General features: G+C 40.9%; 1 protein-coding gene across 4 annotated transcripts in view; it reads left to right on the plus strand.

Moving 5' to 3' along the window:
• SCLT1 (sodium channel and clathrin linker 1) overlaps positions 1–24,772 on the plus strand; it is a 93,413-nt gene that overhangs the window by 59,311 nt on the left and 9,330 nt on the right. For all 4 annotated transcript variants that reach the window (XM_061585042.1, XM_061585043.1, XM_061585046.1 and 1 more), the window contains exons 15-19: positions 1,018–1,089; positions 2,654–2,728; positions 7,562–7,707; positions 8,874–9,066; positions 10,944–11,140. In XM_061585042.1, the coding sequence (XP_061441026.1) occupies positions 1,018–1,089; positions 2,654–2,728; positions 7,562–7,707; positions 8,874–9,066; positions 10,944–11,140 (683 nt within the window). The remainder of the gene's footprint in view (positions 1–1,017; positions 1,090–2,653; positions 2,729–7,561; positions 7,708–8,873; positions 9,067–10,943; positions 11,141–24,772) is intronic.

Below are 24,772 nucleotides of genomic sequence, written 5' to 3' on the forward strand. Positions count from 1 at the left end.
TGAAAAGTGTCTCTAGGAATACTAAGATATGTATAACATATTATTTAGGACATATTATTTAGCAGAGGTCAGTGTCATAATTTTACTGTTAATAATATCCCTCTAAATTTCCCACCTTTTCAGTGGTCTGCTTCATGTGTAACACTAAGCCAAGCTATGACTGAGTGAGAACAAAGAAAATGTGGGTACCCAGAGTGGAAACTGCAGCCACTTCACTCCTCCCTCTGTCCTCTTGTTGCTGTGCTATCTGGAGCTAAATTATGGTTTGACTTAGTGTTACTTGTGTACCAGGCTTGTAATCTCTCTCTCTCTCTGTTAAGTTCTTACGTAATATAAACTAGATTACTCACAGGCTAACACATAACTACCTAGGAAACTGAAAGTAATTTAAGAAAAAGCTAAACTGTGGAGTCTTAGCTCCAACCCATATTAACGGGAGACCATGTTTAACTCTATCATGACCCATTACTACACTCTCTCTCAACAAACCATGAATGGTAAATCACACTTTGATCTTGGTTTACCACTCATGGCTTGTTGGGAGCAAGACAAACTATGAGCCCAGGTGTGACTGTAACCGTAGTTTAGGGCTGGTTAGTGTAACAGCAGCAGATTAGGGGAGGAGTGAAGCAGCAACAACTTTTGCTCAGGGTACACACATGTTTGCTCATTCTCACTCAGTCATAGCTTGGCTTAGTGTTACACATGAAGTTTAGCATTGGCTTAGCATTACATGCAAACAAGGCAGCTATAATTCCGAGCATTAACAATTAACAATTTAGTATGATAATTGTAATTTTTAATCTATTCTGGGTGTTTTATGAACTGTATTTTAACTTGTTTAATTATTAATATTATTGCAATCCACCCTCGGATCAGTTGATGAAGTGTAAGCTAGAAATATTTTAAATAAATTAAATTCTACTGGTTTATTTTAGCTCCAATAGTGTATTGTATGACTGGCAAACTAACTATGTCATGCTGAATATTCAGCTTGTGGGTTTTTTTTAAAATTAGGTAGCAAATGAAAAGAAAAGGTGCAATATTCAGATTTCCCGATTAGCAGAAGAACTTCATGCACTCCAGATGGTATGTATTAAGTTGTACTCAAATTGCTTGTTATTTTTCCCTTTCAACTTTCAAAAAAAACCTTGAGCTGCCTCATGTATTCAGTCTCTCCACTGTGTCATGAACACAGGGAAAAGCAACATTCTAAAGGCATAATGCAGCCACTGTTGATCATGCTGTATGTCCTGTGGATGGTAGTACAGGGTTTTGAGCAAATGCTATAGAAGAAGGTTGTGTGCTCATTGGAGCTTCTGCCTGTGCTTTGGATGGATTTAAGAGGATTAGACAAATTCATGGAGGAAAAAGCTATCAATGGCTAATAGCCATGATGACTATGCTTTGCTTCCATAGGCGGAGGCAGTATGCTTCCAATACCAGTTGCTGCAAAAAGCATGATGGGAGAATGCTCTTTGCATTCAGGTCCTGCTTATGGGTTTTCCATGGGCAGCTGGTTGGCCACTATGAGAACAGGATGCTGGACTGGATGAGCCAGCAGGCTCTTCTTATGTTTTGGGGAGGCTCAGCAGAAGATCAAGGAGATGAAGGGAGTGCTTTATGTGTGTCTGTATAGGGACATACACTTACATATAAGTCCATGTTAGCATATGAGTGTCTCTATGGGGGGGGACGAGAGGTGGAAAGGGATTAGGACATGAAGAGGCAAAAGGAGAGCAAGAGTCACTGAAGGAAAAAATAAGGGATAAAGGTGTAAGGGAACAGGCAAAGGATGTTTTTACCTCCCCCCCACCGAACTTGCATTTCTTTGTGGGACACTCCCCTTATAATTATTTATTCAAGCATTATGTTTTATTTTGCTTATTCATTTAGTTATTTACTTGCTACATTTGTATGCCACCCAATAATAAAATGATTTCTGGGTTGCTTCAAATAAAAGCAAAAACATTACATACCAAAAAGAAACCAATAAACATAAAACCAGCAGCAGATGATAAAACCAATACAGTAGGGCCCCACTCATATGGCGGGTTACGTTCCAGACCCCCGCCTAAAAGCAAAACCCACCGAAAAGCTGAACTAATTCAATGGAATGGTGCCTGAAGCCCGAAAAACGCCGTAAAAGCGGAACAAGCACCGTATGAGTGGGGCCTTACTCTAATTGAAAGCCGCCATATTAGCGGAACGCTGAAAAGTGGGACGCCGAAAAGCAGGGCCCTACTGTATAATAAAAACTCTCCATAGCCCTGCAATTCTCACAGGTCTTCAAATGATCATCACTGTCTGAGCATGTGCGTGAGGGAAATCATTTTTATCAAACAGGCTATTTGTATGTTACTACAACTGATACAAGTATTTCAAAAACTATTGTCCCGACACAACCACCTCATTAAGTTTACCCCACTAATACAAATCCTGCTTTTTTAATAGGGAAAATAAAGGCTAGACAGAGAAGGCTTAAGGTTAGCTTTAAATGGATGGAATTTGTGCTTACTTCATATGATGAAGACCCTATAGGTATTAGTACTAGGTGCCTGATGGTTCAGTCCTGGCATTCTTTGCCAAGGCAAGTTACACGTATATGTGTTTTGCTCATTTTTCTAATACTTACCCTTTGATTCCTTGGTAGGAATGTGAAGAGAAGCAGAGCCAAATTGAGCGGAGTGCTAGAGAAAGGCGAGCAGTAGAAGAAGAACTAGAGAAGGTAAAACTTTTTTTTCTGTTTACTTTTCATGCATTAGTTGTTAATATGTTCATCTATGTTGCAATACCCAAGGTAACTTTTATGGAATCGTATGACTAGAAAATCCTAATACTTGCTTGTAGTATAGAATGGACATAGCATTCAAACCTAGAGTTTATTTATTTATTTTATTATTTATTTATTAGTTTTATATCCCTCCCTGTTCCTGTTACAGGAATGCCTAGTCCAGTGGTTCCCAACCTTTATGAGTACGGGACCCCCTTTTTAAACTCAAAAAATTTTGTGACCCCCACATGCTAATTGTTGTATTTTTAGGATCTGTTAATTGGAAAAAAAATACATAATGAAGTGTTAAGTAATGTCATACCCATACCCAGGGACTCCCAGCCCTACACGCGTGCAGGTGCGCATGCATACACACACACTCACTCGCTCACCCACCCACCCACCAGAACAGGTCCCTCCCCATATGAATCTGCTCAGATAATTACTTCTGAAACCCACATTCTGAAGAAGAGTGAAACCAGGTCACATTCACACCATGCATTTATTCTACTATTATTCCACTTTAAATACTCATGGCTTCCCCCCCAAAAGCCTGGGAAGTATAGTTTATCAAGGGTGCTGAGAGTTGTTAGGAGGCTCCTGTTCTCCTCAGAGAGCTACAATTCCCTGAGTGGTTTACTGTTCCTACCCTTTTATCCCAGGAAACTCTGGGAATTGTAGATCTGTGAGGGGAACAAGGGCCTTGTAACGACTCTCAGCACCCTCAAGAAACTACACTTCCCAGCATACTTTGGGGGAAGCCATGACTGTTTCAAGTGGAATAATAGTGCAATAAATGTACAGTATGAATGCAGCCCAAGAGTGTCCAGGTGACCAAATGATTAAGTGTTGACAGGCTCTTAAATCCATGGTATAACTGAGTTAATGAGAAGGCTGGTGCTGTTTTGCAGCTGTCTGAAATTGCCACTACACTAGTGGGGCAGGGAATTTAAGAACAATTGGGTGTCATATATAAAATATGCTTTGGAAGTATTTTAATTTAATAATTTATCAGATTTTTTAAGTTTAAAAATGTAAGGTTATAATACAAACTAATTAAAAGAGCAAGCAACTTAAAAACAAAATATACAACACCGTCCAATGACCTTACACAAAAGAAAGACAGGTTCTCACAGCATTTGGATAAAAGTTACCTTGGGAACGACTGGCTGGCTCCGGAACTCGCCTTTCCCTTCCCCGTGGCGGGCAAGACAGTCACCCCTGGTGGTGGTGGTGCAGCAGCCTCTAGCCTAGCCTGCCTGGTAACTGGCTGCAACGCTGCTCGAGGCCCCGTCCCACGGGAGATCCAGCCCGGCACCCTTCCCTGCTCTTCCCCCACGCCTTCCACGTGCTAGCGCAGGCAGGCAGCTCTCTGCCTGACCCGCTTCCCGGTGCCTAGGGGCGGCTCTGAGTGTCACCCCTCTGATGGTGTCACACCCAGTGCAGTCTGCACCCCCCGCTCCCCCCTAGTGATGCCGCTGGTAGGCAGGCAGGCAGGCAGGCTCTTTCCCCCCACCTCCGTACTTGCAGTGGCAGCAGCAGTGGCATTTCCTTTGCAGTGTGCTCTCTTGCCCGCAGCCCCCGTTTTACTGGCAGCATTTATACTGGCTGCTCCATAACATAGTTCCCGGCATTAACTTTCAGGTCAGCCATCTGGAGATAACCTGTATAGAAATAATTCTGCATAACTCATAGTCTTCAGGCATATAGAAACAGCATTGTATGGTTGTTTAATGTGTGTCAGAAGGCTTCCCATTGGTATCTTCTGGGCGTTTTGGAGGCAACATGGCTGCTTTTGTTGCCAAAGATAAAAGTGGATAATATATTAAGGAAGGCTAAACTCTCCACAAAATGTTGCTATCTCCCAAGATGCATCCATTTTGGAAAAATAAAACTGAATGGGGGAAAAATCTGTATAAAAGAGTCATAAAAGTTTGAGGCATCCCATTGTGGTGAATATTTCAGAGGAAATGGCAGGAGTTTGCTTTGGTTTTGTTTGGTTTCTTAACAAAATGATCAATTTTAAACATAGATCCCAAATTAATACAATAGGTACAGGGCATGTTGTCATGTCAGGACCAGTGTCTGTCAGATGTCCCTGGGCTGGGGTGGTTGGGATGTGAGTTGTGCCAGTCCAGAAATAGGAAAGGGATGTTCTTCAGAATCTGGAGTGTCTCATCCAGTTTATGTGACTTGATGTTATATGTGGTTACATTACATAGAATATGTATCTCAAGAATGCAGAGTCATGCAGAGCTCATTTGATCAAGTTTGCATCATGGAATTTATTGAGCACCTGGAATACATTACAGAATTATGAAAAATAATTAGTGTAAAAAGGGTTGAAGTCTTACAAGAATGTATACTGGAGAGGGTACGGAATGTCCATCTGTTTTAATATAAAGCATAAAAACTGGGGTTTTTTTCATGCATATAGAGAATTTCAGTTAAACTGCCAGAATGTTCAGGACAATGTTTTGTATTGGGGAAGTTTATTATTTGACCTGAATGCAGTTTGTGCAGCAGCACAACTCTTAGAAGCATGGGAATAATAAGTGTTGAGGCTCAGTCATGATAAGCCATGGTTTGTCATGACAGAATAAAGCCACAGCAAGCCTTGGACTCTTGCATCTTCAATTCTGCTTTTCTAACATATGAGATCAGACGTTTGCACTTCTGTTGTTGAAAAGCCACAGTTTCATTTTGTCCAGACCCTACAAACTGATTAATCTTAACTATGGTTTGTTAGAATCAAGCCAACTTAAAATCATGGGTTAAGAAGCTGGCTTGTTTCAAGAAATAATAGTTAAAATTAATCACAGTTTATTAATCAACGAAGAAGTGACAGCTTCTTATTATTTTATCATACCTGAAAAGGAGAGGAAGGGGGGATGCATACAAGCTTACTGCATCTCATTCCCATCATGATAAGCCATGTTTTATCATGATGTTAGAAATGGCCCATTATCTTAGAATCTTTTTTTTTTTTAAAAGAACACAGTCCTAAACATATGTATCAGAAGTAAACCCCACTGAGTTCAACAGTGAATAAGTGAGCATAACATTGCAGTCTCAGTTGGATAGCCTCATAAGATGTATTGTCCCTATATTGCAGATACGGGGTGGGTTGCTGAGGCTCAGAGCATGTGACATGAAGGCAGAGCTCAGTTTTGAATCTGGGACTTTCAGACTCATCTTCTCAGCCTCAGCAATATACCATTGCTTGGAAACTCAGGCCAGAGTTAATGAACTCATAGGTGAGAAATCGGTTGGTTTTATATGATTCATGCCTCATAGTAAAACAACAGTTGCAGGAATTATCCTGCAATAGTAGTAGCCTTTGTTTTACTAAAACCCAATGAAATATAGAAAAACTCTTTTAGACTGAAGAATTGGAAGATCTGTGTAATCTGTTACCAAAACTCAGAATTATTGAGGCTCTGTTCTGTTCTTGGGGCTTTCAAAAAGCATTTTCAGGATTGACCTAGAAGTGAACTACAAACAGTCTGCAATAAAATATGAATACAGTTCAGAGGGCAGTGAACAAAAGAAAATGCCATGCGTAGATGTGCCAGCCCTAAATGCAAGATTTGTGATGCAAGACTTCTTATATGCAGATCAGATTCCATGGATTCATCTTTCTATTTCTTGCAATGAGCTGCGTATGTAAGGGAAGGAATTCCTGAGTACAGAAGTTGCTTTCTATGAAAGAGCAATTCTCTATCATATGTCTTCTAGAAAATCCCCATTTTAAAGACAAAAGTTCAAAGTAAAAATGCATCTAACCTTAACATTGTTAACTATGAGTATGAACAAAAAATAATAGGGACTAATGATATGAGACATTCAAAATTGGGAGCAATTTTAACAATTTCTTTAAAGTATTTTATTTTATTTATTTATTTATTTATTTAATTCCATTTATAAACCGCCCATAACCAGTGGCTCCCTGGGCGGTGTACAACATATAATAATACAATAATACAATAAATCAGCAAATCACGCGATATAAAATACAAATGTACTAAACAATATTAAAAACAACTAAAGCATTAACACATTGGAATACATAAAAATATATTAAATATATTTAAAATGTATTTAAAATGCCTGGGAGAATAGGAAGGTTTTAGCTGCCTTTCTGCCACACACCAGAACATAAATCCCATTAAAACAAAAATACGATATACACCGTCCTGTAGGAAGGATTCCAAGGGAGCGAGGGAGGCTGGGAAAGATGACCTCAGAGTCTGTTCCAATTGGGCTCTCCACCACAGAACCATCTTGGTACTGCCTTGTGGGAAGGATCCTGATAACTTTTTATATTTTGGTATTTGCTATAGGGTTTTTTAAGGACTTAAGTGTTTCTTGGAAGGATTTGGATCCTAAAAGGTGGGATATAATGAAGTATAAGAAACACCAGTACAAAACCAACAGCAGTGGGCAATGGTATATTTCAAAGTCAAGCAAAATGCAGTCAAAGCACCACCAGCAGTTTACATATTCTAACAAAGTCATTCATGCTAATAATTATAATCTACCAATTAATGCAACATAAACCACTGGTGAAAAAATTGGGTAAAGTACTTCTTTTGTCTGATGCCTAAAAAAAAATAGAATGAGTACTAGACAGATTTTGCTTGGAAGGAGATAATCACGGTGGAAAGGAAATTCCACTATCTTAAAATCTAAACTAAGATATCCAAAGTGATTGTATAACACCAACGGCATAATTATTTTTACTAGGATCTAACTGAAAAATATATTTTTTGTAAACTCAACAATCAGGTATATCGTGAAGGTAGAAGAAATGAAGGCGATTCTAGAAAACTAGAAGAACTTTACCAGCGGTGTTTGATCGCTGAACTAGCCAAAGATGATTTTCAGCGAAGTCTGCAAACAGCACAAAACAAAATTAAACAACTGGAAATGAAGTAAGTAACTGCTATCTCCTGCAAACAATTACTGACTTTAATTCAGTAATTCTTCTCGGAAAATCTCTTGAGTCACTTTTATTTTTATATCCATTGTCTGTGTTTGCATGTTATGCTAAACCCTGGTTTAGAGCTATGTGGACAAGGGGGAATAAGCTGCTGTGAGCCTTGGGTTTCTGTGTTCCCTCCCTTCTCCCGCATAGCCAGGAAGAAGACTGACAGAGTTTATAGTTTCACATTCCATTATGTACAAACCAGAGACTGTGGCTTAAAGCAGGTTCTGGTGAATTTCTCAACAAACCAACTTCAAACTGGGTTATGAAGCTGACATTTAACTAATCACTGTTTATTTTAAACTATGATCTCTGGGTCATGCATAACAAGCCAGGTTTTGTGGTTCTTTCCTGCTCATGCACATAGCACTAAACCAGTGGTTCCCAACCTGGGGGCCATGACCCCCAGGGGGGGCGCATAGTAATCTTCCTCTTCCTCCAGAAGGCCACAGCAGCAAACATTTAAAAAAAAATTTTTTTTTTAATCAGAACAAGCAATAGTAAAACTCACAACAGTTAAAATATCTAGCAAGGCTCAAAAGCCTGAATAAAGAGAAAGCTTTAGATGTCCTCCCAAATGGAAGCATGAACAAGCCAAACAATCTCCCTCAGGGGGGGTGGATTACAAAGGCAGGGGGCTGCCACAGAAAAGACCCTCGTATGCATTGCCATGTTATGAAATCTTGAAGGGTCAGCAAGAAGGGCTTCTGTGGATATGATTATTTGAAGGAAGACAATTGAGGTAACCTGGTCAAATCTGTTCAGTATTTTATATTTGTTTTTAAGGGCATGTTTGGAGCTTCCTATATAGTAATTGAAATAAATAGGGAAATCCCTGTAAGTAGAGAAGCTCCATACCAAAAAATGGAACTTGCACAAAACCATTAGATCATGGGAACCAAGGAAAGAGTGGGGAATATTTGTTCTTTTAAAAGCTGTTTGATCATTCGAGTGCCATGCTGCTGAGCACTGTAAGCATTACACATTCAAAGTAATTAATGATTCTGATGTATTATTTTCTGCATATTTGTTTAATCATAGCCTACCTTTCCATCCTAGAAAGGATTGCCAAGTGTTGTTAGTGAATTTCTCTCATCCCTCCCCCATTTTAAGCCACGAGGAACAGAGAAACAGTTGCCAGGAAATGATCTACAAGTTGCAAAGTATTCTGGACTCTGAAAGAAAGAACTGTGGCTTTGTCAGTGAAGAACGCTTAAAACTCCAGCAAGAGAATGAACAGTTTCAAAAAGAAATAGAAGAATTGAGAAAGTTAGCCATGGAAGCACAACAAACTGCAAAATTAAAGGTATTAGCATTCACGTAATATTTCAGTTTTAACTTCACATCTGTGGAGAATAATGGAAGGAGAAATCTGTTTACAGGGAAACAGAGCACAGGGTGTCTAATTTCTCCTGTCACCATTGTTTAATATTCCTTAACTTTGCCTTCCATCATCCTGTTCTTTAGCTATTTTTCAAAATATACTAAAATGACCTTTTACAATAATATTGGAAGTAAAGTTTCTTACCCATAAATCAAGCCAGACATATAAGCAGTGGACACAACTGACTGTCTGGAGACAGTAGTTAAGAGGATAAGATAGCTGCCTACTACTTGGCTCTCTGAGCAATCAAGTCATTTAGGCTCAAGCAAAACTTTTTTTAAGGAAAGTATAAATGCATGCTAACTAATACATGTCCTATTCTGTAACAAGAAGTATGCACCTTAAACACCTAGAAAATACACAAGACGATAAGAGCCTGCTGGTTCAGGCCAATGGCCCATTTAATCCAGTATTGTGTTCTCACAGTGGCCAACCAGTTGCCCATGGGAAGCCAGTAAGGAGGACCTGAATGCAAGAGCACTCTCCCCTCCTGCGGTTTCCAGCAACTGGTATTTGGAAGGATATCACTTCGGACTATGGAGGCAAAGCATAGCCATTATGGCTGGTAGCCATTGATGGTCTTATCCTCCATGAATATATCTAACCCTCTTTTAAAACATCCAAGCTGGTGGCCATCACTGCTTCTTGTGGGAGTGAATTCCACAGTTAAACTATGCACTGTGTGGAGAAGTATTTTCTTTTGTCTGTCCTGAATCTTCCAACATTCAGTTTCATTGGATGTCCACAAGTTCTGGTCTTATGAGAGGGGGAGAAAAACTTTTCTCTATCCACTTTCTCCATCCCATGCATAATTTTATACACTTCTGTCATGTCACCTCTTACTCACATTTTCTCTAAACTAAAAAGCCCCAAATGCTGCAACCTTTTCTCACGGGAGTCATTCCCCTTGATCATTTTGGTTGCCCTTTTCTGAACCTTTTGCATTTATCAACACAGTAGTCCTCATTGATAAGCACTGCAAGGGGATTTTTTTGCCCTAAGTCTATTGACATCACTCCAAAAAACCAGGATAGGCAGTATTTCATATATACAAGCCTACCACTCACATTTAGATAGGATTCAGATATTATATTGCTCTTAGCCCTGTCCCATGGCCTTTCCTTTCTTCCTGCCTCTCTTACACTCTTCTGTGTGTGAGAGAGGATTCCTGTTTTTCCTTCTGCCTCTTAATTCCTTAACTTTCTCTGTCCTCCCTGTGGGAGCTGCTTTCTCGTTTTCAGTAGCTGAGTAGCATGTAAACTTGTCCTCCCATAGATCATTGTCTCCCTTTCTTTAGTTGTTCAACTTTACACAGTTTAACACTTGGAGAATATGTAGTAGTTGGCTGAAATAATTAGCTGTTGTTGGATGGAGACATGGAGGCAGGCTGAAGCTTTCACTCTGATATGTAAAAGATAAATGAGGGGCTTCAAATAGAATTCTTACTGTAGAGCTTCAAGCATTCAGTGATGAAATGAGTAAAGGATGAAAGATCTATTCACCTAGAAACAATTATTCCTCAATCATGGGTGATTTTTTTCAATTGAATTACAGTTATTTAAATCAAAGCCCATTTGATTCAACTAGCTTGTTAACTAGGTTCTGTCTAAGGTGAAAATGCAAGGTAAAATCATTCTGAAATGAATAATTTCAGCTTGTATCCACAATTAAAAGTTCAGCAATCCTGTATAGATGGCTATAGACTGATTGTTTGTTTGCATGCAATTACTGACAAACTTCAGTCCTACTGTCAAAAGACAAAAGCTACTGTTCCAATGTGAGGCTTTTATTTAATATAGATAAGCATAATGGAGAATGAACACTTAATAAAAGAACAAGGGTTTGAAGTTCGATTGAAAGAGATGGAAGAAGTGAATATAAACTCCACTGCTGAGCTGAGGCGCTTGTTGATAGCTCAACAGAAAGCAACAAACCGGTGGAAGGAGGAAACAAAAAAACTAACAGAAATTACAGAAACCAGAATAAATAGTTTGAAGTAAGTAATATTTTTTCTTTGACCATTTTAACTAATGCAGGTAGCTATATATGGGTCCACTAGGAAAAGAAGTCCAGACATGAACAGTAGATATGACACTGTTCCTGTTTAGATAGTAATTAACATTGCTGTTTTTGTGAGTGTTCTGTCAAGAGTGTGAATCTTTGTTAAGGTAGATGTAAAGTTTCCAATAGCTAAGCAGTGCTGCAGGCAAATCTATCTCCATTTTCCCACTTCAGTTCAGAAAAGTTTATTAATGGAGTCTGATCAACTTAAGTTGCAGCAAGATAAACCACAAAGTCTGATCCTATGCCTGGCAAGTGAGGCTAATGTCCATCCCTCGAGTGCTTCTGGGAGGAAAAAACCTGCCTTCTTGCCTCTTACCAGGTGTGGCTGAAACATGGCATGTTCTTATTGGCTTCTGCAGTAGACAGAGTAATAGACCTACTGAAGACCTTCCTCTTTCAACAAGCCTTTTAAGTAGAGGCCTTATCTCTGTCCATGTCTGTGTTGGAATTGCTTTTTGATATGTTTTTAAACCTTTTTCTTTTTTTAAAAAAAAATTAAAGCTTTTAAAAAAGATATTTTTAATGATGTTTTGTTTTAATATATTTTAAAGTTTGTTTTTATGATGTTTTAAAGTGTTTGTAGTGCTTGCCTCCCTGGGCTCCTACTGGGAGGAAGGGCAGGATATAAATCTAATAAATAAATAAACAGCATGGAAAGTGGTTGGAAAATAGCAACAGATTCTGTGAGATTAGTATTTGCTGCATCTGGATAAGGGCTTAGCTGGAGGACACCTGGGTTCTATTGCAACATGGAATACACTGAGCTCTGGTTGTTGTATGTATTTATATGGGTATTTATGAACCTCCAACTCAATAAAATAACATGGTGGCATACACAAAAATACAATAAAGTATTGTTATAATTTTAATTGATTTCTTCCAATTAGCTTAGGAGGTGCTTATCAAATATTATTTGTAAGTATAAGGGGGAAAAGTCCCAGCTGCAGTCATATAAGTTGGTTGCAATAGAAAATGCCTGCATCAATGGATGAACTAAACAATGTATCAAGAAATGATTACACAGAGATGGGAAATCAGCATTGAATGCATTAATGAATCTCTGTTTTTTCATATGGTGCATGTCTGCAAATATTGGACCTAGGTATAGCCAGCATGAATCTAGGCAACAGTAACAAGAAGTCAGATTTGAACTGGGAAAAAGTCACTCCCTGTCCAGCAATAAGAGAGTTTTCCTGCTCTTCAGCTCTGTGAAGTGCCAAGTGAATAGTCGCATAAAAATTAGCCTTGTTGGCCTATATATGAAAAATTTCAAAACCCATATTTGGTCAGTGGCTTTATTGGGTCAACCAAAATGTCACAAAATAGTGTGCAAGCCTTCACATTCTCCTAATGAATAGGAAACATTCCTTCTGTTTGCTGCTCTTGCTGCATCTAATCTAAGGCAATTGTTATATACCTAAAGTAAAAGAGCTGTTGGTCAGCTATTGATAGATTCTCCATTTTCATTATCAGGAAGTATTATTGATTCTCCCCAACCCCTTACTGCTAAATACTTTGATTCACACTGCCAATACTCTGTTTTCATAACCAACAGTTATTCCTAAACGTGAGATCTAATTATTTAAACATGGTGCACCCAGATATTAAAGCCACCATTATCTAAGTTTTTACTGTCTTGAAGTACCATTTCTTTTTTACTTCTACTTGTTCTGTCACTGAAAATGAAGTTCTTCCCTAGTAAGCTTCTGTCATCCTCATGCTCAGGAGGTCATCCTTAGGTGGGTTAGGGCCTGCTTTTGCGACTATAAAGACAGGACTGAAGAGCCACTTCTTGAATCATGGGAACTACCTGTCAGTTTGAAGGATGGCTAAGCAATGAGTCAAAAAGGAACATCTATAATAAATACAAACTGCAATAAGGTGGCCAAGGCCATCAGTAAACAAAATACAACAGAAAGCAGACCAAAATCTTGTGGAACAAGGGAGCACAAATGTAAATAGCCTCCGCAACATGACCTGGGAAAAAAGCCTTGCAGAGGTTAGTAGAATAGAAATCACTCTAGTATGGCAACCCAGGTCTAGGAAAGTCTACCTTTTAACCTTCAAGGCAAGCAGATAGAACTAATGAGATTGAGGATGTAGGAAAGGATGTTAACAAAGAAGCTCCAGGAACTTCAGAATAAGCCATGGGTCCTGGACGGACAAAACCATGAGGTCCGAAAAACCAGGGTACCCGAGCCACTTGAGGGGCAATAAAAATGTCTACCTCTTTCTCCCTAATTTTTCTGATTATCTGGGAAAACGAGAAGGGGGAAGAAAGATAGGCTTATATGTTTTGCAGCCAACCAGTTTAAAGAACATTCACTTTCCTTTGGTCTGTCTGCATAAAGAGGAACTTGCTTGTTTGTGCTGGGGACAAAAAGGTCCATTACCAGATCCCTGAATCTTGATGAGATCTGAGGATTGGTGACTGAGCCAGTCCACTTGAATGTTGAACTCTTCCTTCGGGTATTTGGCTGTCAGGAAAGTGAGGTGCCTCTCTGCTCACTGAAGCAAGCATATCACCTCCTTGAAAAGCTGAGGGGAACCCATTTACCTAGCCTGTTCACATAAGCAAGGACAGGAATGAGCAGACATCAGGTTTATGGGATCTACTTTGTTTTTTTTACTAAAACCCCAATTATTGCGTCACCAGTTAGACTGAGGCTGGCGCAGAAGGCATACAATTAGAATCTTACAATTCTGAGCCCAGGAATTTGTTTCGAGTGTCATAAATGAATGGAGCACAAAACTCCAATCATTTCTCCATTTCAGGGCGGCTGAATCATTTTGAAGATGCTGTTATTATCAGCTGAGAGTCAAATCCTTGCCAGTCTACTGCAGATCACCCAGAGTGTCAGTCAATCCCAATCTACTTTCTGCCCACCTCTGAGCTAGGATATGTGTCATGTAGTCTCGGAGGAAAGGCCTTTTGAGAGTGAGATGAATTTCTTGAAGCTCTAGAAAATTTACACTGTGGAATAATTTTTCCTGAATCCTACTTCCTTATGCTAGGGCCTCCCCATGTTGGGCCCCTAGCTGACAGTCTGGCATTGGTTTGTCACTACAGTCTGTTGAAATAAATTACGAGGAAAAGTCAAGCCAAAATCTCCCTCTTGGTCCACCACACCTGAGATTTTGCAAACCTTTAGGGAATGTAAATGAAAAGATGCAGATGAGAGGATATTTGAACCTGAAAAAAAGTCTGATGGAGACAGGACCAAGTAAAGCACCACATGCTGAGCATGATCATTTCCAGAATCCTCATGGGAAAGAATTCTTTTTAATTGCAATGCCAGAGCAATCAGGGACACAACCCTGTCCACTGAGGGAAAAGTACTTATTCAGACTGGTGTCTAGAAGGACTCCCAAGTGCTGTATCTCTTTTAAACTGGCACTAAAGACCTCTTTGTGTTGTGACTAGAAGTCCCAGATGCCTGCGGAGAAGAGTGATTGACACGGCCCAGGTCTCAGGTAGTGACTTGTGGTGGGCATCCACAGCTTTGAGAGCATGTCTGATGAAATTTTCTTCAAATCTTGTGAAGACCTGAAGTCTACTTCAGTTACAAAGAGAATGGAGCTTGGATATTCCTATGGTTGGGAGGAAGAGAATGAGAAAGGCTTTTTGTTGGGGTGCTGATGTTGACTGGATTCACCTTTTCTCTTGAAATGTCATATTGTCTTGTCACATCTCTTCTGGGAAGAACAGGATGGGACAATAGGAATGCTTGGAAGGCGTATTGTGTGAACTGGAAGTACCCTGTTTAACTTTTGTTTCATTCAGTTCAACATCAAAAAGAACCCTTTCAAAAGGTGCACACTGGTATTTTTTTACTATAGCTCCCACAATAATAATGAGGTCATATGCTGTGTGGCTTCCATTTGCAATTAATCCAGCAGTGCATCTGCCAAGAAGGCTCTTGCAAAATAAACTTTTCAGAGACCATCTTTGACAGGTGTAGATAATTCAAAAGTGGAAGCTAGTTTGTTGGCCCACATGAAGGTAGCTCTGGCAAAAACTGAGGCAGTAGAGGAGGCCTGAAGAGCCAGTGCTGATGCTGCACACCTTCTGAGCAACACACATCAATTCTCTGGTCATTCAAAGAAGTTGACATCTGAATCAACAAGTAAATTAGCTTTAGAAATTAAGACAGCCGATGGGAGCGTCCACTTTCTGAACTTTAAGGTTAGACAAAACATCTTCAGAGAGAAAATTAAATTTCTGGAACTTAGAAGAGGTTGATGTCTTGCTGGAGATCTCAAACCATTCTTTTTTGACAGCAGCTTTAAACCATATAGAAGATGGAACAAGGGTCCTGTGGAAGAGGGACAAGGAAAAGCCAGATCTGTTCTCCCTGGCTTTGAGAATTTGGAAGGACTGGTGGGGAACTCAGACTAGCCCCAGAGTAAGGTGAACACAACCTGGTTTTGAAGTTGTTAAGAACATAAGAAGAGCCTGCTGGATCAGGCCAGTGGCCCATCTAGTCCAGCATCCTGTTCTCACAGTGGCCAACCAGGTGCCTGGGGGAAACCCGCAACCAGGACCCAAGTGCAAGAACACTCTCCTCTCCTGAGGCTTCTGGCAACTGGTTTTCAGAAGCATGCTGCCTCTGACTAGGGTGGCAGAGCACAGCCATCACGGCTAGTAGCCATTGATAGCCCTGTCCTCCATGAATTTGTCTAATCTTCTTTTAAAGCCTTCCAAGCTGGTGGCCATTACTGCGTCTTGTGGGAGCAAATTCCATAGTTTAACTATGCGCTGAGTAAAGAAGTACTTCCTTTTGTCTGTCCTGAATCTTCCAACATTCAGCTTCTTTGAATGTCCACGAGTTCTAGTATTATGAGAGAGGGAGAAAAACTTTTCTCTATCCACTTTCTCCATGCATAATTTTATACACTTCTATCATGTCTCCTCTGACCCGCCTTTTCTCTAAACTAAAAAGCCCCAAATGTTGAACATGTTCAGGAGGGAAAGGTCTATCTTGAAGATGTCTAGAAGGTGGTGGTTGTTGTTGTTGTTGTTAACTTTATTTATACCCCGCCGTTTTTCCAAATTGGAACTCACGGCGGCTTCCAGATAAAAAACAGATACTATTAAAACCTACCAAAGTTAAAAGCATATAATACATAAATAAATAAATATAGACAGATATAATTAAAAAATGATCTCTAATTTAAAATAGCACTAAACTGTTTCCCCATCCTCTAGCCCATTCATTATCCTCCCTAGGAGAATTGGGTCCCAAAGAGGACATAGAGGAATATCTGACAATAGATAAGTGGTAAATCCTTTGATGGGGCCGGCAGACACTTAGACTTTTTGGGAGCTTGTCCTAGAAGAATCAGACTGTTCCGTTTTAAGGGGAGAGGTGGCTTGGGAGACCATGAGCACCTAGCAAAGCAAGGATTGAAGATATGTGAGCCCCAACTCCTTGATCTACATGTGGGTGAAGGCTGCTCCAGGAATGACAGGGTCAGAGAGACATTTCTGTGTTAGAGTTCCCTAAAATGGGAGAAGTAATGATCACACCACCGGTGGTTGCTAGATCTACCTCTCCTGCTCAGAATGTGAGGGGGAGAAATGCTGGAGGAGCTCCATCTGTCAAAACAGCACTGGGGTTGTGAGGGAGAATGACTGTATGAGCAGGATCTTTCATTCTTGTAAGCCTTGGAGAGATAATAGCCAAGTGTGGCTGTTAACCACCTCAGAAACTGGGTGTGGACTGTTTCCTTTCAAGGATAGCAACAGAAATGGACTTAGAGCTGGAATTGACTCATTGCCACACTGTGGCCCTCCAAAGAGTCAAGCAAGGCATGGACAGGTGCTCTATCCCCTGAAAAGCAAAAAAGGCACTTTGTCTTGCACAGAACAGCTGCTCTGATCCATAGAAAGCTGTAGAAATTGTCCTCCTGATTCTTCCTCAGAGGGAGAAGGCAAGGAAAAAATGTGTGGAACAAGCCTGAAGCGTACGAGCACATTAGCGGCAAAACTTAGACCAGGGATAGGAAACATGGTGTCCTCCAGCTGTTGTATACTACAATTCCTATCTTTCCTGATCATTGGCCATACTGGCTGCCTGTGGCTCATGGAAGTTGCAATCCAACTCATCTGGAGGGCACTGTGTTGGCCACCCTGACCTAGCTCAAGGTACTGGGAAACGGGAAAGGCCAGAGATTGCTCTTGCCATTTCTCAAACACAAAAATTAACACACTTCATGCTTGCTTTCCCTCCCCCAAGTTAGAACTCCTTGGAGTTCCATAAAAAGTCTGCCTCAGACTTGGAAGACTGATCATGTCCAGTTCAGAGTGGGAACCACAAGTCAGAGACGAGGGTGCAAGGAACCCTTGCTTTACTAACATAATGGATATATCAAAGGCTGAGCGCCTCATAGAAAAACCCTATGCTAACTCACTACAAGTCCCTAACTACCCTCTAGACATGCTCTGCAACGTGTGATGAAAGTTGACTCAGCGCCCCATTCACAGCGCGGCAGTCTTAAATAGGAGAGGTCTTGGAGCGTAACCTCTCACTCCTTCGCACACACGCCCTCTGCCCTGTCCCCGTCTCCCTACGTCATGAGCGCAGTGAAGGGGGGGGCAAGCCTCCATGGGCTCATCTGACAGAACAGGGTCCTCATCTGCAGGCGGGGAAGCAGAGGGCTGGGAAGCATCGGGCATCTTTAGGATACTGCTTGGCACAGGATGAGTTACTGCTCTTTTGGAATGCTCCCCTAACGGCTCCGTGGGGGTGCTTGATGGCTGAGTGCTGTCCCATTGAGGGGCAGGGCCATCCGTGGGAACTGGCGGGGCAGCTATCTCGCTCTCTTCCTCAAGGTCTGGTCTAGACTCAACAACAGCTGGATCGTCCATGCCCACTGACGGCTGAGGCGCCTGCAACTCATGGCTTCCCCCTCCTTGATCCTCAGGAGAGAGGCTGGGCTCAACACCCCTGGGCTCAACAGATGGGTAGTTCCTACCTTAGCAGAAGTCATTTTTCAGCCCTGCCATCCTGGTCCCAGGGGTGGGACCTAGCCCATCTAGGAACATCTTCCTAACCACAAGGAGAGAATCTATTATAAAAGCCTGACCAGAGAAGAGACTTGTGTTTGATACGCTTTTTGGTTAAAATGTTCTATTAAGTTAACCTTTGATTGCTATGATCAGATAATAATGACATTAACTGAAATAAACAGAAAAAATGTGAATGAAGTACTGTTTAGTGATATATGCTTGTTTGTGAAATACTTTGTGCCACAAAATATGAAGTGCAATTTTAAATAAACTCTACCTTAGTAGATAAAGGTTTTGGTTGTTATATGCAGATAGAGCAACTGGTGGTCTTTATTATTTGTCCTATTGCACTCTTCTCACTGTCCCACCCCTGACTGCCTTGTACCAGTTCCAAATGTGAGAAGCATATCTGAATCATTTACCTCTCTTGATTTGTAGTATGTTTTTTATATTTTCTCTAACTGACTTGCATTTGCACCGTATCTCACAAATTAAGGAGCTGAGTTGCCATGGACGGCTTGGATCCATTCCAAGACTGTTGACATCTTACATAGATTATACAATTCTTGGGAGTGACTTAACATGGGGATAGAGAGGACCTAGAAAAATGACAGGGAAACTGAAGCAGATGCTGACACACCTTATGGGACAATGAAGTAGTATCTAAATAACCAAGGAAAGGCAATCATATGATCTGTCTCTTCTGGAAGTGCTAGACAAGTTACAGACTGATGCTCTCTACCAAATGAATAAGACCATTTCTTATGCCGGTGTACTCTAAGGCCATATTAGTCCGCACTGCAAGGTCTGATAAATTATTGATTTGCTCACTGGCAAATGTTGCTACTTCTCTCTTCATGATTTGATGTAGGAGTATTTGTTCATTAAACTACTGTGTCATTGTAGCAGTGCTTAAAGCTGTTAGTCTTAGTGCATATGCCCCTGTAAGAAAAACAGAGTGTAATCCTTAGCTGTTGCTGCACCAGAGATTACACTGCTGTAGCTTCTTGATATTCCATGTTCCCCTGGCACCAATGTCAAACTGAATTTTTTTTTAAAGATCCTATATAGTGACATATTCAACATTGTTGTCATGGGTGCATGGCAGGGGGCTTGCCTGGGTTGGAGAAGATTTGGCCAGTAAGAGCCCCCTTCTACTGTGACCCTGTATTGCCTATTTAGAATCACTTAGGCTTTTTGTAGGCTTTTATGGTTGTGCGCACATGTGTGTATTTACATGAATTTTGCTTTGGTAATCCCTAAGGGAGGATAAAGTTCTAACTAAGCTGACAAATTCACCCTTTCTTCTCCATGACACCTTGAATTCCACCCTTTTTCTGACACCCTTACACTGTCAGTATAGGTATACCTACCTTGTGGTTACATAGCCTTAAAAGATTATCTATCCTATTCTTGTTCAGCTGGCACAATTTGAGGATAGGATTGCACTTTTTTTTTTTTAATTCAAATTTGTAAGGCACATTTATTCCCAAGGCTTGGGATACTTGAAATAAACAGATAAAACCCAGTATATATAGTCAAATGGCCCAAGGCATAAAGGAAAGGTATTTTAGAGCTTCCAGGCTCAGTTTTAACAAGTCTCCAAGGGAGTTCCTTGAAATGTCTTAAGACGCTCAGATCTTGATAATGCTGATTCAGCATATGCTAATTGTGCATACCCCTAATGTTGAAAAGTGACCTCTGTGCCCCTCATTTATTAAAATCCTTTCACTTCACTAAGAAGCCCTATCATTTTGAGAGCCACTCTGAAAGCTAAGTGGTTGAAAAGTGGGTTATAAATATTGGAAACAAATAAAAATGGGTCATTTTAAGTGTTTCTGTGTTGCTGTGAAAAGACTCCCCAATATCTTCAGTGACTTCATTTCTATAGTAATGACCTATACTCCCACAATCCATTTTGCTTATTCCTGAAGTCACAAGTGAATTTAGGATCATGTTGTTTTGAATTAACCTTATTAATAATAATCAAAATTTCTATACTGCCATTTGGTCCCGACGACTCTCAGGGCAGCAGACAACAAAACAATACATTTTAAAAAAAATTAATCAAATATCCTACTACACAAAAAGATGGTGTAAGTAGAGTAGCAGCTGGGAGAACCAACCACGCGTATAAATTTAGAACAGCCTGGGAACCAAATCCTGAAAGAACTTATAACTTAGGTGCTGAATTCTAGAAGTAAGAAGCCTATAGAAACCTAGTTTTCAACACTACCCTAGCAGGGAAGCTTGAGGGGACACAGTAAACCAGACTAAACTCCAGTTTTAGAGAATGGGTAAAAAGGAAACTCCCAACATTAGAGGGAGAGTCAGCTTAGTTTTAAAAACGGTAGGCTTAGCCTGCCTTAAACACACACACACACACACACACAACAAGCTCTGTTTTCCTAGGTTAAGAAAAGGTTAGGCTGTTGTAGAAAGGAAAAGACTCGCCTGGAAGTTCCAGCCTTCTGTTTAGATTAAAAGCAGCTGAAAGCTAGTCTAGTTTGTCCAGGCTAGAGTGCAAGGCACCACTGAAAACTACAGAAGAACTTGCACTGTAAAAATGTGTTGTTGACAGCAAATAAAAATAAATTAAAAGCTAGTTAGCTTTTGTTAGTATCTTTAGTAAAAGTTTTTAAACAGGCCTCTCTCTCAGGAAGGAAGACTAAGTTAATCCCTAGGTGACAGATGAGTCTCTAGCCTCATTTAATTAACTACCTTTGTTCACTTCCCATTGTTCCCTCCCCATCCCCAGGGGGCTAAACTGACTAAGAGCAGGAATTTAAGCCACACCCCTTGAACTTATTTGCTAGCAGTAGCAGTTGGAAGGAACCAGCCACACACATAAATTTAGAACAGCCTAGTGAGGGAGCCCCCAGCTGACAAAGTGTCAAGGCGAGTTAAGCAGCAGAGCGAGTTCAGCAGCAAGGCCAGGTAGCCAGGACACCACACTATGCCTATCTGTTTCCTGACATAAACAAAACTTACATTTTCAATAAACTCCAAAAACAATTTTGCAGGTAGAAAGCCAGCAAGGGTGTGGGGGCTTTCCAGTATTTTGCACTTTCTGTAACATGTATGACTGTCTCCCTGCTGGACAGAAGTCGTGGGTGTGTCCTTGATGCAGGAACAAGTTTGTTTTCTTGAGGCCAAGTTGGCTGACCTGGAGAAGCCAAGAGAGGCAGAGCAATTTGAGGATGAGGCCTTTGGGGACATTATAGCCATGTCCCACTTCCAGGATGATAGCTCTTTTGCTATCATGGAGAATGAGGGTCCTGAGGAAGGAGAGTGCCTATCTGAGGAAGAGGGAAATGATCCTGTAGAAGGGACCCATTCCTTGGGAGACAAGCAGATACCCTCTTGTGTCAAGGAAATTTCTCTCGGGGATGGAGGGATTCTGATAGTGAGTGATTCGGTTATTAAGAACACAGATAGTGGGGTGTGAAATAGATGTGCAGACCACAGGGTGATTTGCCTGCCCGATGCAAAGGTTGCAGATGTCACCTGTTGCCTAGGTAGTGTGGTAGATAGTGCTGGGGAGGAGTCAGTGGTCATGGTGCTGGTTGGCGTCAGTCACATGGGAAAATGTATTTATGAGGTCCTGGCAGCAAAATTTAGGTTGTTAGGAAGGATGTCTGAAATTATACTGGTTCCACACACAAGGCCAGCTAGACAGACACAGCTGTGTAGTCTCAATGTGTGGATGAGATGGTGGTGGTGGGAGGAGGGATTTGGATTTGTCAGGCACTGGGGAACATTTTGGAACAAGCTGAGCCTGTAGGAAAGGGACCGGTTCCACTTGAACTGGGATGGAACCACACTGCTGGTGCTTAAAAATGAAATTGGGAAGGGCCGTAGGTCAGTGGTAGAGTATCTGCCTTGCCTGCAGAAGGTCCCAAGTTCAGTTTCCACCATCTCCAGGTAAGGCTGGGAGAGCTTCTCTGTCTGAAACCCTGGGCAGCTGCTGCCAGTCAGAGTAGACATTACTGAGCTAGATGGACCAATGGTCTGACTCAGTATAAGGCAGCATCCTATGTTCCTAAAAAGGTGGCAGAGCAGCTTTTAAACTGATTGAGGGAGGGGAGTCAATAGGAACTGAGGAGGGTCTGGTTCGGAACAAATCTGTCCCCTGGGATAAAGACGTAAAAAATAATGAAAGCTTAAACGAGTAGGCCCAGAACTAGGCATTGTGAGTGCAGGGGCACAGGATAGCAATTTCGAGAGGCCAAAGCACCACAGGCCAAACCAAAAGTGCCAAAAACACTTGAAGAGAGACACTGTATATACATAAGCTAATGCTAGAAGCCTCCGAGCCAAGATGGGAAAACTGGAGTGCTGGTTCTTAGAAGACAGTGCAGATATAAGGAACATAACAGAAACCTGGTAGAACAGAGAAAAACAGTGGGACCTGGATATAGACTATATTGGAAGGACATATTGGATGTGGCAAAAGAGGCAGACTCCTCCACAAAATGGATGTGGGTGGTGATACTGGGCCCCAAGAATAATTTAGTACTGGAGACATTCTGTCGTCCCCCTGACCAAAATGCTGAGGGAGATCTTGAGATGAAAAATGAAATTGAGGAAGCATCCAAACTAGGAAATGTTGTAGTAAGGGTGACTTCAACTACACTGATGTAGACTGGCTACATATGTGTTCCAGTCATGACAAAGAGGCAAAATTTCTAGACACCCTAAATGACTGTGCCTTAGTACAGTTGGTCATGGAATGAACCAGAGGGATGACGACCAGGACCTGGTGTGAGATGTAAGTGTTGTTGAACTGATTGGGTGCAGTGACCATAATTCTATTAAATTAAACATACATGTTAATGGCAAATTGCCAAGAAAATCCAACACAGTCACATTTGACTTCAAAAGAGGAAACTTCCCCAAAATGAGAGGATTGGTAAAAAGAAAGGAGAAAGGCAAAGTCCAGAGGATCAAATCACTCCAAAATGCTTGGGAGTTGTTTTAAAAACACAGTATTAGAACTTAACTGAAGAGTATGCTGTAGATCAGGAAAGGTACCAGCAGGGCCCTTTCCAGCATGATTAACGAGCTGAGTCAAAGAAGCTATTAGAAATAAGGCTTCCTTCAAAAAATGGAAGTCATGTCCAAATGAGGAGAATAAAAAAGAACACAAACTCTGGCAAAGGAAATGCAAGAAAACAAAGAATGTTAAAAAGGAATTTGAGGAGCACATTGCTAAATACATGAAAGCCAACAACAAATTCTTTAAATACATGCAAATCCATTTAAATCCATCTAGGGAGGCGGTTGGACCCTTGGATGAAAGGGAGTTAAAGGTGTGCTAAAGCAGGATAAGAAGATTGCAGAGAAGCTAAATGAATTCTTTGCATCTGTCTTCAAGTAGAAGGTATAGGACAGATCCCTAGGCCTGAACTAACTTTTGCAAAAGGGGAGTCTCAGATCTGAAGCAAATAATGGTGATGAGAGATGAAGTTCTAGGGTTAATAAATAAAATTAAAACTGGCAAAGTGCTGGGTCTGATTATACCCACCCAAGTGTTCTCAAAGAACTCAAATGTGAAATTGCTGATCTTCTAACAAACATATATAACTTGTTCCTCAAATCTGCCTCCACACCTGTGGACTGGAAAGTGTCCAATGTAACACCAATCTTTAAAAAGGGATTCGAGGGGGGGATCCTGATAATTATAGGTTGGTTAGCTTAACACTGTCCTGGGAAAACAGGTGGAAAGTATTGTTAAAGATAAAAAAGCCAAGCATATAGAAGAGCAAGCCTTGCTGAAGCAGAGCCAGCATTGCTTCTGCAAGGGTAAGTCCTATCTCACTAACCTATTACAGTTTTCAAGATTGTCAACAAACATGTTGATAAAGGTGATCTGGTTGTACCTGGACTTTCAAAAAGCTTTTGACAAGGTATCTCACCAAAGACTCCTGAGTAAGCTTAGCAGTCATGGATAAGAGGAGAGGTCCTCACGTGGATCAGGAATCGGTTAAGTAGCAGGAAGCAGAGAGTAGGAATAAATGGACAGTTCTGCCAATGGAGGGCTGTAGAAAGTGGAGTCCCCCAAGGATCGGTATTGGGACCTTTGTTTTCTAATTTGTTCATAAATGATCTAGAGTTAGGGGTGAGCAGTGAGGTGGCCAAGTTTGCCGATGACACATTGTTGAAAGTTGTTAAAATAAAAAGGGATTGCAAAAAACTCCAAAATGACCTCTCCAGACTGAGTGAATGGGTGGTAAAATGACAAATGCAATTCAATGTAATCAAGTGTAAACTTATGCATATTGGAGCAAAAAACCTTAATTTCACATATGGAGTCATGGGGTCTGAACTGGCAGTGACTGACCAGGAATGAGACCTTGGCGATCGCTCAGATGCTGACCCAGTGTGTGGCAGCTGTGAAAAAGGCAAATTCCATGCTAGGGTTCATTAGGAAAGGTACTGGGGGGGACACCTGCCAATATCATAATGCCAATATATAAAGCTTTGTGTGGCTGCATATGGAATACTGTGTACCATTCTGGTTGCCTCAACTCATAAAGGATATTGTAGAGT

The sequence above is a fragment of the Rhineura floridana genome, chromosome 9 (genome assembly GCF_030035675.1).
Source record: "Rhineura floridana isolate rRhiFlo1 chromosome 9, rRhiFlo1.hap2, whole genome shotgun sequence".
Taxonomy (NCBI): domain Eukaryota; kingdom Metazoa; phylum Chordata; class Lepidosauria; order Squamata; family Rhineuridae; genus Rhineura; species Rhineura floridana.